Source organism: Corvus kubaryi, unplaced genomic scaffold (assembly GCF_017639235.1).
Source record: "Corvus kubaryi isolate FWS band 111438036 unplaced genomic scaffold, C.kubaryi_AGA036_p1.0 78, whole genome shotgun sequence".
NCBI lineage: Eukaryota > Metazoa > Chordata > Aves > Passeriformes > Corvidae > Corvus > Corvus kubaryi.
In genome coordinates this window covers 5,108,445-5,120,840 of record NW_024582065.1, presented here as the reverse complement: position 1 = coordinate 5,120,840, position 12,396 = coordinate 5,108,445, and the positions used below count along the sequence as shown (strand labels likewise).

Below are 12,396 nucleotides of genomic sequence, written 5' to 3'. Positions count from 1 at the left end.
AGCAGGAAGGTGAGACCAGATGGCCCACTGTGATCCCTTCCAACCTGACCCCTTCTGGGATTCTGTGGTTCTCTGCCCGATGGAGCTGTGGATTCTGACCAGCACATACCCGCAGTGCAAGTGTATGTCTCCACACTGAAAGCCATCATCTGTTTTATTAACATGTGGTTACATCCATTAATTACACTTGTATTCAATTCCCCTACTTGGTGTGCAACACGAGCCTGGCACTGCAGTGCAGCAGGGTTATTACTCACAGAAAGAAGAGGTGGCTGCAATGTTAAATGAGGACATGACCTTTTCTTTTGTCTTTGTCCCAAATACCCACTTAATAACGGAGTCCTTGATCTCAGGAGCACTGCTTGGATCAACGCTCTAATTGTGAGTTATTTTCATCCCAGTGACTTCTCTCTCAGGGATGAAAACACCACACAGCGATGAGATCTCCTGAAGGTGACTGAGGTACGGCTGATATCGGGCCAAAGACAGGGAAGGGCAAAGTGAATCGTGCTTGTTCCTTTAGGGAAGGAGTGTGAAGGTGACCTGAAGCTGGTTCAAGCCACTTAGCGGACAAAGCAGAGCTGATGACAGGGAAGGAGTTGGGAGTTCAGCAGCAAAGCCCTCGCTAGGACGGGATGGCCCGCACGGGCAGGCTGCAGATTTATCCACACGGAGCATCACTTGTGTTGGGAAAGAAGCACTGATGGCGGCCCCTAAGCGGGGGAGTCTGGGAGGGCCTGAGGACACCTGGGGAGGGCAAGGACATAGGCAGTCACGCCGGGCAGGCGCTCGGAAAAAATCCGCGAGGAACGGGGAACGTGGCACGGCCCCCTGCCCACCGCTGCTCGCCGCGCCCGCCCGCGCGCTTCCCGTCCCGCGCCCTCCGCGCTAACCACAGAGTTCACTGCAGCGCCGGCCGGCGTGACGCGCGCGGCGCCTTGCCGTCCCATTGGCTGGAGGCCCCGCGCGTGCACGGGCTCGCCGTGCGGGCGGCGCCGAGACGCGGGCGGGCGCGGCGGGATGTCGGGGCCCAACGGGGACCCGCACGTGCTGGGCGGCGGCAGCGGCGACGACGGCGGGGACAGCTTCGAGGAGGAAGGTGCGTGGGGGAGAGCGGCGGGAAGGGATCCCGCGGGGCAGGATGGGCTGGCCTGGTCCCCCGGGCTGCGGATGGCAGAGCGCAGGTGTGTCCCTACGCGTCCAGATGCTGTGCCGGGAGCGCTGCTCAGCGCCGGCGAGGCACCCGCTGCTCGGCAGTGGGGCTGAGGGGCTGCAGCATTTGATTCCCACCCTGCCATGAGGCACCCAGCTCCTATGTGTTGCCCTGGGGTGGATTTTTTTCTTGCGAAAGAATTGTTTTGTGCCTTTGCTGGTGTACGGGGTGGGGATGTCAGAGAGGAAGGAGGATGTTCAGGTTGCGGAACCACAGGGCAGATCACGCGGGCAGATCTGGGAGTAGTCATGCAGGGAAAAAGGGAATTTAATGCAGGTAGCTTGGCAAATTCCACTTCAGGGCATTTCTGCAGTGCCTGGGTATGAAGTTTCTGATACTGCCCTGTCCAGTTAGAACCAGCCCATGGAGAAAGTGAGACAACAGCAGAGCAGTAGTGCGCAGGTGTAGAGGACGTAGAGGTCATTCTTAGAACTGGAACTTCTTCAGAGTGAGCACTTTGCTACTCTTCTGTTGAAAATGGTGGAGTTGGGTTCTGCTGTTTCCAAAAACAGTCAGTTTCCCAGATGTGACCCACACAGGTGATTTTAGGAGTTGTGTCTGGGATCTACCTGCAGTGACAGGACAGTCATTTCTGCCCTGAAACACCCCAAGAGCATTCACTGTTTTGCATCATCACAGTGATTCGCATTTCACATTTTTTGAAGAGCTAAGAGACACACTGGATATGATGGAGGAAGTCACTAAATTTGATCTAGATCCTAACTAAGTGGGTTGTTCAGCTTCTTAACTGGGCTTTGTGTGCAGTAGCTGATCATAAAGTGCTGCAGCTGTTCCCTGGTCTAGTGGAGCTGAGGCTGTGGATCTCTTCCTTCATCTCAAGTAGGAAACCTGATTTTTGTCAACTGTTCTTGTAAGAATGTAGAGGAGCTAATGCAATTGCCATACTCCTGCTCAACGTTTCTAATAGGGATGTGGTTATGTTTCCACAACAATCCACCAAGCTCACAAATAACAGAAAACAAATAAAAGGTTTTTACAGCTTTTTTTTTTAAATGGTTAAATTTTTTTTCATTTCCCAAAGCTGCACAAATTATGTAACCTTCATTTGAGCTTTAGGCATTGAGAAAATTAAGCTTCTGCTGTGATTACAGACTTCTTGCCAAGCTGATGAATGTCCCTTGCCAGAAGTAGTTACCATGTCTGCTTGGGATTTGCTCACCATTTCACTGGAATAGGGTGTATCAAATTGAAGAGCTGTAACTCACATACCTTGAAAAATGCTGATCGTTTGAAAAATACTGATAACTGCCACCTTTTTGGAAAGGATGTGTTTGTAGGATTGATTTTTAAATGCAGGAACACCATCAGTGCTCTTGCTCATAATGCCAATGTGTAATACCTGCAAGGCCAAACTTTTATTAATGAGCTCAAATGCAACATTACACAATTCTCCAAAGAATTAAAGGCTGCAACACTCTGAACGGCTCCAAAGTGGTTATAAGAAAAGGAGGACAATTATTTTTTTATAATGAAACTTCTTAGGTATTAATAATGCAAATGACTGCAATGTTTAAATATTCACAGTTCTTTTAAAACTGCTGGAAATGGCAGTGCCTGGCCCTGGTATGCTGGGGCACCAGGACACCCTGGCAGATAGGGGCAGAGCTGGGCTGGGGGATTTCAGCACAGCCTGACCCCCATAGGGTACCCAGAACACATCCTCATCCTCCCTCCTCTCTCCGTGTCCTTCAGCTCAGCCCAGTGTTCCAGGCACTGTGTGTGTCACACTGGGCTCAGAGCAGCTGGATGGAGAAGAGCCTCAGCCTGTGAGGTGTGGGCTTGTCCCACCCACACAGGCATCCTTCCCTGTCCTGCAGCCCATGATCCTCACAAACATCAGCCCACAGGTCACAGCTCCACCTCTGCCTTTCTGCACTCACCCAGCTGTGTGGCTTCAGAAAGGAACATGGGACTGCCTCCATCTGGGGTCCCCTGCAGCCTCCCAGGGTTCCTGAATAGCCTCAGCAGTTTCTCTTGTCCGTCTTTTCAGTTTGGGTTTTTGTTATTCAAGATTGTGTGAGTATTGCTTGGAGCAATCCAAAGGCAAGTGTTCCATGCAGTAGCACAGCACTCTTCAGCTGAGTAACAGTGCTAACACACACCACTGTGAAATGCCATTGTACTGAGCCAAACTGCTGCACTTGCAACAATGCTGTGAATAAGAAACTGTACCTAGCGAACCAACTGCCAGGATCATCTGGTGAGGTTTAATCTGAAGTACCCAAACCCTTAATAGAGCATGAAAATCCTGTGGTTGAACTCAGTGCCCAACACTTACCTTCTTACGGAAATAATGATGCCACTACCAGCACCTTTGAGCTCATCCCCTCCTCCTGCCACAGCCATGATGGTTGCACTGTTATGGCAGCCTGACTCCAGCCAGGCCCTAGTGAAGCACATCCCAGCTTGGAAGCCTCATCCAGGTAATTCACAGAAAATACACACTGCAGCATGCTGAGAAAATGCCTGTACTGTCACCAAAGATGATTCCAAAGGCAGCTAAAAAGGCTGCTTTGTCTTTGGGATTTATCTGGTACTGTTGCAGTCAGCACTCAGCCTATGGCTGGCTGTTTGTGTGTGAGATCCGAGGCTGTCAGACGTGCCCACAGTGGGTTTGGACTGCCCAGGTACCTTGCCTTAGATCTTATTACCAGTGCTTCAGCTTCCCATTGGCCTCATTTGATCAGGGAACACAGCACGTGCAGTATTCAGTTGCATTTTACTTGACCCACCCAGGGGCAAATAAGGCACAGCCAAAATGCTGTGGGCATGTTTTGCCAGAGCTCTCGCTGCCTGCTCTGACTGCAGTGACAATATACTTACATTGTTCAGTCTCTCATTTCCCTTGCTTTTAGAATATGCAGCAATAAACTCCATGCTGGACCAGATCAACTCCTGCTTGGATCACCTGGAGGAGAAGAATGATCACCTACACATCTGCTTGAAGGAACTGCTGGAGTCCAACCGCCAGACCCGGCTGGAGTTCCAGCAGCAGAGCAAGCAGCTGAACACGGGAGCTGATGTGCAGGGATCCCAGCCTCCTGCCTAGAGTCTGACCACACATTCTCAGCTGGTGTTGCTAAGGGGACAGTTATCGGTCACCAATTTAACGTAAAACTCGAATAGCAGAGGTGCCTCGTGTCTGTTACTTGTTCCTTTCTGTGTTTGTATCCTGCCATTCACACCTCCATGTTCTGTTCTCCTTTAGCTGTGAGACAGGTGCAGAAGCACAAGGGTGGGTGTAGGAGAGCTGGTTCTTTCTGCTCCCCAGCACGAGCCTGGTACTCACACTTGGTTAAAGCTGGCTGTAGGAGATCTGAGGCCATGCAGGTAGTTTGCAGGTGGGCCCTCTTCATAAAGTGGAAAAATTATCTCTGCTCTCTTTTCCTTAAATCCACGCAATGAGTATTATGGCTCTAGCTCCTTCTCTCAGAAAGCACGGGATAGACGGGGCTGTCCTGACTCCAGGCTTGTCCCTAAGTATAACTCTGGTGACAGCCTTGGAGAGGAGGGAGGGCCTAGGCCAGCTGCTGCCTTGAAGCTACAGCTTCTCCCTTAGTCCCATTAACTGCGACATGAAATACTGGCACATGGTTCCAGATCACTGGACACTTCCACTCCATTCCAAGCAGATAAGACAAGCTACCAGGGTGATATTTCTGACCACTGTAACTGGGAGCTGCCCACTCCTTCAGCTGCCATTAAGGCCTGAGGTGTGGAGAGAGGCAGAGCAGCCTGGTTAGCCCCCACCAACAGCATCTGCAATAGAGAGCAGAGCCCTCCATGTACATTCTGACAAGGCACGAGAGGTCTGGTCTGTAACTTGTGATCTTGTCAGCATGTCCTAGAGCCAGCACTTTTGAAGCAAGTCTTACTGTTCTACTTACGTAGAGTTAAAGGAATTTTTTGGAAAGCTAAAGAGGTTATTGAAAAGAAATCTGTTTTATTAAAATCAGTTTGAAACAAAATTTGTTCCTGAGAGTCTCCACTATGAGAACAGATTGGATTTAAGCCTTGTAGTATTAACAAAGGACCAAGGTGCATGTTCTTGCCTAGCTTAGGACTTGTCCAAGACTGCTTGTCCAACAGTGTGTGTCTTTGAGAGGAAGTGTTCTGAGAAGCAGAATTTGGCAGAGTCTCCCAAGAGAAAAACATTTTCTCTGCCTGGAAAGGAAATGAGGAACTACAAAGAATTCTTAAGTCTGCATCCATCACTCCGTGAAGTCTGTCCCCTGTGGAAATCCCATTACCATCTTCTTTCAGGTTCAACAATCCAAGCCTCAGTCTTGCCACATAACTGCTGTATCCCAACTGTACAAGTAATAACCAACACTGTCCTGTATTAGACACGCTAAAGCCAGGCTTATTTATTCTTAAAATAAAAACAGCAGGAAAGTTGAAGGTTTTGCTCTATTAAAAGACTCAGAAAATAAACATTTCCAGCAAGTATCATATGTAAAGGGCTCTCCTTTAAGGCCACTCTATCTGGGTTTGCGCCTGGAAGAGCGTCTGCACCCAGCAGAGGTGAGACCGGCTGTCTCACCTTTGGCAAGGGAGGAAAGCTCTGCTCCTGCCTCCTGGCCTGCGTCTGCTGCCTCGTTCTGTCCTAAGCCTCCTCCACTCCCTGGATCCTGGTGGTCATCTGTGCCTGCCCTCTGCCTGGCTGTGTTGCCTTCTTCCTCACGTCCCAATGACTCCCCTGCGGTGTGGCTCTCCTCAGAGAACTGGCAGTCAGCACTAGTGGCAGTGGACTTGCTCTCTTCCTGTAGACTTTCTTCTTCTACAACCATGATACCACACACATCGTCAGTCACACTGGCCAGGCTCTTGCCCTCTGGCCCAGAGGTGGCCAGCTCACCCTTACCCTCCAGAGACCTTGAAGTTTGTTCTTGCAGGGCTGACAGCTCTGTGCCCTCCTTATCTATCCCACGATCATCATTCATCTTCTTGCTGGTATGTGCTGTTGTAGCAAGAGACTGTTTTGGATCATCCAGCAATTGGGAGCTGGAGCCCTGGGAATGCAAAGGAGCCTCGGGGTAGGCAGTTGTGGCACGATGCCTCGATGCCTTGTATCTCTACAAATACAAACAAACCAACATGAGAGAAGCCCAGCTCAGCTCCTGTTACTGCAGCAAAGCAGCAGCTGGTCCAGGAACACCTGTACAAAAACAGTGGTGAGTGGTTGGGGTACAAGTGATCTCAGCAGCTCCTGGCCTGGCTGCTGAGGCTCTCAACAGAGAAGGGTCAGCTCCTGTGAGGAAAAGTGATATTAAAAACTGAAGTCCCTCTCGCATTACTTAATGCTGAGCGAGTGCATGGCAGACCTGTGGTTCCTGAGACAGAAATTGTGATCTGGCAACTGTTAATCTCAGTCAGACTCAGGACTCTGTAGATACAACAGTGCAAGTGACAGCTTCACTTCAGCTACTGCCAGGACACGTACCCTGGGCACGTGAGGCTCTGCACAGCCCTTAGTTACTGGTGTGATTTAATGTTTATCAGTCAAAGCAAGGCTTAAGTTGAAAGCTTAGTATTTCTTCACTCTGTTGATACAATCTGCACGGTCAGTTGAATTGTTGACAGGAAGCCTACGATATCAATTATATCTTATTACAAGTCACTGAGGTTTTCCACAGAATAAAGGTAAGCATATCATCAATAAAATGACTCATTTGCACTCACTATCACGATGAACCAGTAGAGGTCTGTAAAGAGATTACATTTGCTGCTAGGCATGTTCTAGACTGGATTTCACGCAAACTCGCTATAGCTAGCTAACACATAGCAGGAACTCAGTCTTCAATGCCCAGACAGAGCATGACCTAAAGGAACAAACTGAAGTTCATTCTTTCCCACAGCAGTTCCCTCCATCATCAACTCCCTTTTAGCTGCTTGCTGAAGGGTTCCTTGAACTGGCACTAGCATTACACCTGACAATTTAAGGGAAATTTCAAGTGCAATGGCTTTCACCAGTCTGCAATGTGGAATTACAGCACATCTGACAGGCAGCTTTACATTGTATCAGTTTATCGCTGCAGGCTTGTTCTTCTTCTGTCCTCAAATCGTGGGACATGAACAATATCATAATCACATTGGAATTAGATCAGTCAAGTCATAATGTACCCAAACCAAAGCAGGTGCAGGCATGCAAACTGGTGTCCACAGTGATGCTGTGAACTGTCTCAACAGCACACAATTCTCTGCTGTGAAACCCTCTGCTGAGCTACTCTGCTGAGAATACCCCAGCAACTGACAGTTGCTCAGACTGTGACAACCCCAAGGCACCCAGGCAGCCAAGAATAATAGTCATCTGCCTGCAGATACGTAAGTCTGGACTCTTCTCATGAACTCCCCAGGTCACTCTGGCATGCATTTGAAGAGCATCTGATTTCACTTCTAAGTGGGCCAAAAGAGTGACATAAGTGACTGCTGCTGCAGTTTCACTCTATGCTGATCTAAAACAAGCCAGGAAGACAGCAAGGCCAATTCCTTCATTCCTGAAATGACTAGCTGCAGGAGTAGGAGAGGATGAGCAACCGTGAAGGAACAGCTGTGGTCTCCTGCCATTCCAAATCCACTGCTCTGAGTGCTGGCAGAATTCTAAAGCACCCCACCCTTCCTGGAGGCAGTGATGGCTGCCTAGGAATAGTTTCTTCTGTCTGAAGACTAGAAGAAAAACGTGAAGTTTGGGGGGTTTAGGGCTGTGTGTCTGTGTATGTGTGTTTGGGGGTTTCTTTAAACACTATTTAAAAAGGTGGTAGAGAAGCACAGGCGTTTTTGGGAGTAGACTGTGGGTGCAGGCAGAGGACAAAGTCAATGTGGGAGCCTCCCTCCTCGCCAAGGACAGGGAATAGTGCTCTCCCATACAGGAGGGCCCAGGCAGTGGTCACGGGATAGGGCAGAGACAGTGCAAGCCCTGCATACCCTCCACAAGCACTGATCCAGGCCCCTCACCCCCTGGCAAGTCAACAAGGACAGAACAATGGAGGCAGATTCCAGGCCAGCCCAGTAGGAAAAGCTTTAGATACAAAAGCAGCAAGGGGCAATATGGCTTCTTTAGGTGGAACCAGAAAAGCAAAGGAGCAGAATCAGTTGGCAGAGCTTTGTGCTAAGGAGCTTCTAGGAAAGGGTAGCAGACAGACAGACAGACAGACTTCCTCTTGCGGGCTGACCCTGGGGACAAATGAACTCTCACCAGCTTGTAGATTCTATCACATAAAGAGTCTGTAATGTTAAATTTCAGATTTCTAAGGTATCTGATTTTACCAGGCCTCTTTCTGGGTGAACACACCCACGGTTTTGGCTAAAGGAGCTGTTCCTGCAGTATCACACCCGGAGATGCGTATGCACCAGCTTTCTTTACAAGGAACAGCCTCTCGCTCTTGCTCTTTCCCATCTTGACCGACCTGTAATCTAACAGAGAAGAGGCCTAGTCTAAATGACAGACTCCACAGGTTCAGCAAACAGAGCAGACACTCTGAGGAAGATTCCCAGCCAGAAACGGGTAAAAAGATGACAGCAGCAGTAGCTGTGAAGCAGGACTAGACTGGTTTTAGATCTACAGGGGCCAAGGGAGACAAAGACAGAGCACACCAGGAGAAAGCTATGGCACAATGGACACCAAGGATGATGGAAATGAGCTGGAGACAAGACAGCTAACGTGGTGAATTCACTGGAGAGACACGCACGAGGGTAACAAATGCCAGGCCATGCAATCGCCAAAGGGTCTAACCTGAAAGTTCTCAAAATGCATCAGGGACTTGCAGTGTGCGAGCCGGGCAGCGGAGTCGCTATGGCAGAATTTGTGACACAGCCTGCAGAGGTAACCTGCGACGGGGACCAGAAAATCCAGGCCTGCGAAACGGGAGGGGAAGGGAAATCACAGATCACATTGAATGGAACTCAAATAATGAAAGCATGTTAAAAGAGAAGGGGGGTGGGGGTAAAAAGGGAGAGGTTGAAAGCTTTGCTTCTGTTAATCAGGGATTTGCAAGATGACTTGCTGAATATCTTGTCTTACCATGGAATGACTGTGGTTGATATTCAGAGAGAAATCTGGCTGCCAGAGCAAAGAAACTACACAGAGCGTTAAGGGGGGGAAAAGGGAGAAAAGAATACAATGGAAAACTACAGAGAACATGTGATCTAATGTAATGGGATCAAACCAAGCAGAAGACAGCAGGCGCGCAAGAGGAACACGCAGAGAACATTCACAGCATGAATCATTATTCCATCTGCCACACGATAGTGGAAGGTTACAGCGATAGGGAAGATTGGTGTAAACAGAGCTCTCCTTGGGCACAAAACAGCCTCTGCAGAGCTGCCCTCCTCAAACACAAGTGGCCGTTAGGGGTTTGAATTCAGTCTCTTACAGGGTGGGGACCAGACAGAGCCATCTGGAGGCACCACTGCCCACCAGGCCAGCAGCATGGCTGAGGAACTGCTCGGTACAGCGTGGGGGTTCTGAAGCGGAGGGAACATGCACAGTTTGGGTCTAGCAGAGTTTGATAATGTCAGTGCTGCTCAGTATCTCTCTGCAAGCTGCATTTCTGTTGGAAAGCATTCCAATCAAAATGCTTTCTGACTCCATCTTTCCAGAGCATCCCTCATTTGCTACCTACTTTCTTCAGCACTCCTGCCCTGCTTGTTCCATGTGCTACCTTAGAAATGTATCTGGTTCTCATCCTTCTTCAAAGCAAAAGGCAGTTGACAAACATCAATCACATCATTATGTTTTATCACACAGTAATAAAGAAACATCCTGCTCTCAGGAGAGGTTCTTCTCCAGGCAGCAGTGACCTGCCCCCGTCCAATGCAGATGCTGGAGCACCATGGCCCAAGAAGTCATTATAACAGTAGGTAGAGACTGTCCTCTACTACAGATACAGCATGTGGCCAGAGAAGGCTCTGTGGCCCTTTGTGCTTAACTCTGCTTGCTTACCATAAGCTGTGTCTGGACAATACTTCTCACTTCCTTCGCAATCCTCCAAAGACACTTCCTTCAGCCCAGTCTGGAAACCAAAAGAACATTAGTGCCTACTGTATCTATGCCAATTCCCAGGCTCTTGCACTTTTCTGGTAAGCTTGGGAGCAAAACAGAGGATTCACATACCAGAGACAGAGTTGCACAGCCTCTGGTCAGGGGCGGATGCAAACCCCAATGTCAGCAGACGACTTCATTACAAGGGTTAAAATCACCCCTTGCACTCCACACCTGAAGTAGCTTAGCCATGTACCTCCTTCTTGGTAACTGCTCTCTACTGGGAATATATTTATCAAGATAAACCTCTACACATTTGCTATCAGACCCAGCTACTGCTGTCAATACTGCTTTGTGCTCCTCAACAAGGCTAATGTCTGAAGACAGCAAAAGCTGTACAGCACAGCAGAAACACTTTCAGGTATCCCACACAGTGCCTGACTCCCTTCTGCATCACACTGTGCTCTGGAAGAACCCTAGAGTCCTCACCCTGCTGCTGTGCAAGGTTGAGCAGATTCTTAAAAGCCTGAGCTCAACTAGCCAAGACCAATTAAGTCATAGGATCCCACAGCAGATTCTCAGATAGGTCATTCCTTCCTCTTTTGCATAGCATACCTGCTTGGCAGCAGAATCCTCATTCTCTGTCAGCACTACATCAGGGTCTTCCTCCTCACCAGGTCCTCCCTCCTCCTCCTCCTCTTCCTCATCATCATCTTCAAAACAGCCAACAGCATCCACAGTGATCAACTCCTCTGAATCTTCTGGGCTCCCCAACTCCTTCTCTCCTAGCCTAACCTGTAAGGTACAGAAAAGAAAGATTGGGTCAACTTTGCACTCACCATTTAACCAAGGAAGAGTCCAGGCTGAGGACAGATTGTATGTGATGAGCAGAAGGGACCGCAAGAGAGGCATAAAGCTCTCTCGCTTCTAGACACATCCAACACCTTCTCCCTTTTTCACTCAACTTCTTTAAGTGCTAACAACTGAAGCTCAGCAAAACATGAAAATTAAAACAGGGTGGAAGAACTGCACATCTTCCTTTCAGCCCTGCAGTAGTCAGGGAAGCAGAAAGTTATCCTGCTCTACAGTGTAGCTGCCTCCATACCTGCACAGCTCTCCACCCAGGCAGTATTACCTCTTTGGCTTTCTGTTTGTGCTCAGGGGATTTCATATGCTCCACGAACTTGCGAGGGGTCTTGAAGTGGCGGCTGCAGACAGTGCAGAAAGGACGAAGTGAGCGTTTGGCCAGCTAAGGAAAGAGGGACAATTCCGTAAGTCACAAGAGGCACTGCTTCGGAAGAATGGAGATGAATCTTGAAACAAAGTCAGCCCCACATCCTGGGAGACCACAAAGAAAACAGTCTTTTCAGCAGAAAGGACTCCCTAACTCTTATCCACCAAAAAGATGAAAAACATGCAGAGTAAAAATAAGTGTGTCTTAAAATAGATGTTCTGGCACTTCTTCCCTAAAAGTCAATAAATATGCTGGCCTGCCTAAAGTTTAGCTTGAAGAGGCTGCCCACCAATTCCTCCATTCAATTGATTAGGTCAGTATGATAAGCTGTATTTCTGAAGAAAAGTCAAGAATTACACACTAGAGGTGCCTCAGGCCATACTGACACATCATGAGAACTGGAAGCTCCAACAATGCCAGAGGCAGGAGGCAGCACTGCAGTGCCCTTAGGGAGGGTGTTACTGGCAGAACTTTATGTGCATCTGTGTTGGTTTTGCTCGGCGTAGTTTTTGGTTGTGGGGGGGCCACAGAGGTGGCTTCTGTGAGAAGCTGCTAGAAACTTCCACCATGTCTGGCAGAGCCAATCCCTGATGGCTCTGAAGATGGACATGCTGCTGGCCAAGGCTGGGCCAATTAGAGATGATGGTAATGCCTCTGTGCTAATATATTTAAGAAGAAAATCAAAAAGTGAGTGACACAGTTTTTCTCTAGCTAGAGAAGGAGGGGAGAACATGTGAGGGAAACAACATGGAGACACCAAGGTCAGTGAAGAAGGAGGAGGAGGAGGAGGTGCTCCAGGCACCAGAGCCGAGATTCCTCTGCAGGCTGTGGTGAGACCATGCTGAAGCAGCTGTGCCCCTGCAGCCCCTGGGGATCCCTGGGGGATGCAGAGATCCATCCACAGCCCCTGGGGATCCACGGGGGATGCAGAGATCCACCCGCAGCCCC

At 49.1% G+C, this 12,396-nt stretch overlaps 2 protein-coding genes across 2 annotated transcripts in view; one reads left to right on the top strand and one right to left on the bottom strand.

Annotated features, from left to right (window-relative positions):
* Nucleotides 1-972: 972 nt before the first annotated feature.
* BBLN (bublin coiled coil protein) lies at nt 973-5,683 on the top strand. Its single transcript, XM_042052259.1, has 2 exons — nt 973-1,099; nt 4,090-5,683. The coding sequence occupies exons 1-2, from the start codon at nt 1,021-1,023 to the stop codon at nt 4,281-4,283; spliced, it is 273 nt and encodes a 90-aa protein (XP_041908193.1). The 5' UTR covers nt 973-1,020; the 3' UTR covers nt 4,284-5,683.
* Nucleotides 5,573-12,396, bottom strand: part of CIZ1 (CDKN1A interacting zinc finger protein 1) — a 21,224-nt gene continuing 14,400 nt past the window's right edge. The window contains exons 13-17 of the mRNA XM_042052785.1: nt 11,350-11,463; nt 10,830-11,009; nt 10,176-10,245; nt 8,967-9,088; nt 5,573-6,309 (exon numbers count right to left, since the gene is read on the bottom strand). Coding sequence (XP_041908719.1) covers nt 5,716-6,309; nt 8,967-9,088; nt 10,176-10,245; nt 10,830-11,009; nt 11,350-11,463 — 1,080 coding nt within the window. The 3' untranslated portion in view covers nt 5,573-5,715. The remainder of the gene's footprint in view (nt 6,310-8,966; nt 9,089-10,175; nt 10,246-10,829; nt 11,010-11,349; nt 11,464-12,396) is intronic.

Coding starts and splice junctions, on each gene's coding strand:
- BBLN (XM_042052259.1), top strand. CDS start 1,021: ATGTCGGGGCCCAACGGGGACCCGCACGTGCTGGGCGGCGGCAGCGGC. Junction 1,100..4,089: donor GGACAGCTTCGAGGAGGAAG/GTGCGTGGGGGA, acceptor CCTTGCTTTTAG/AATATGCAGCAATAAACTCC.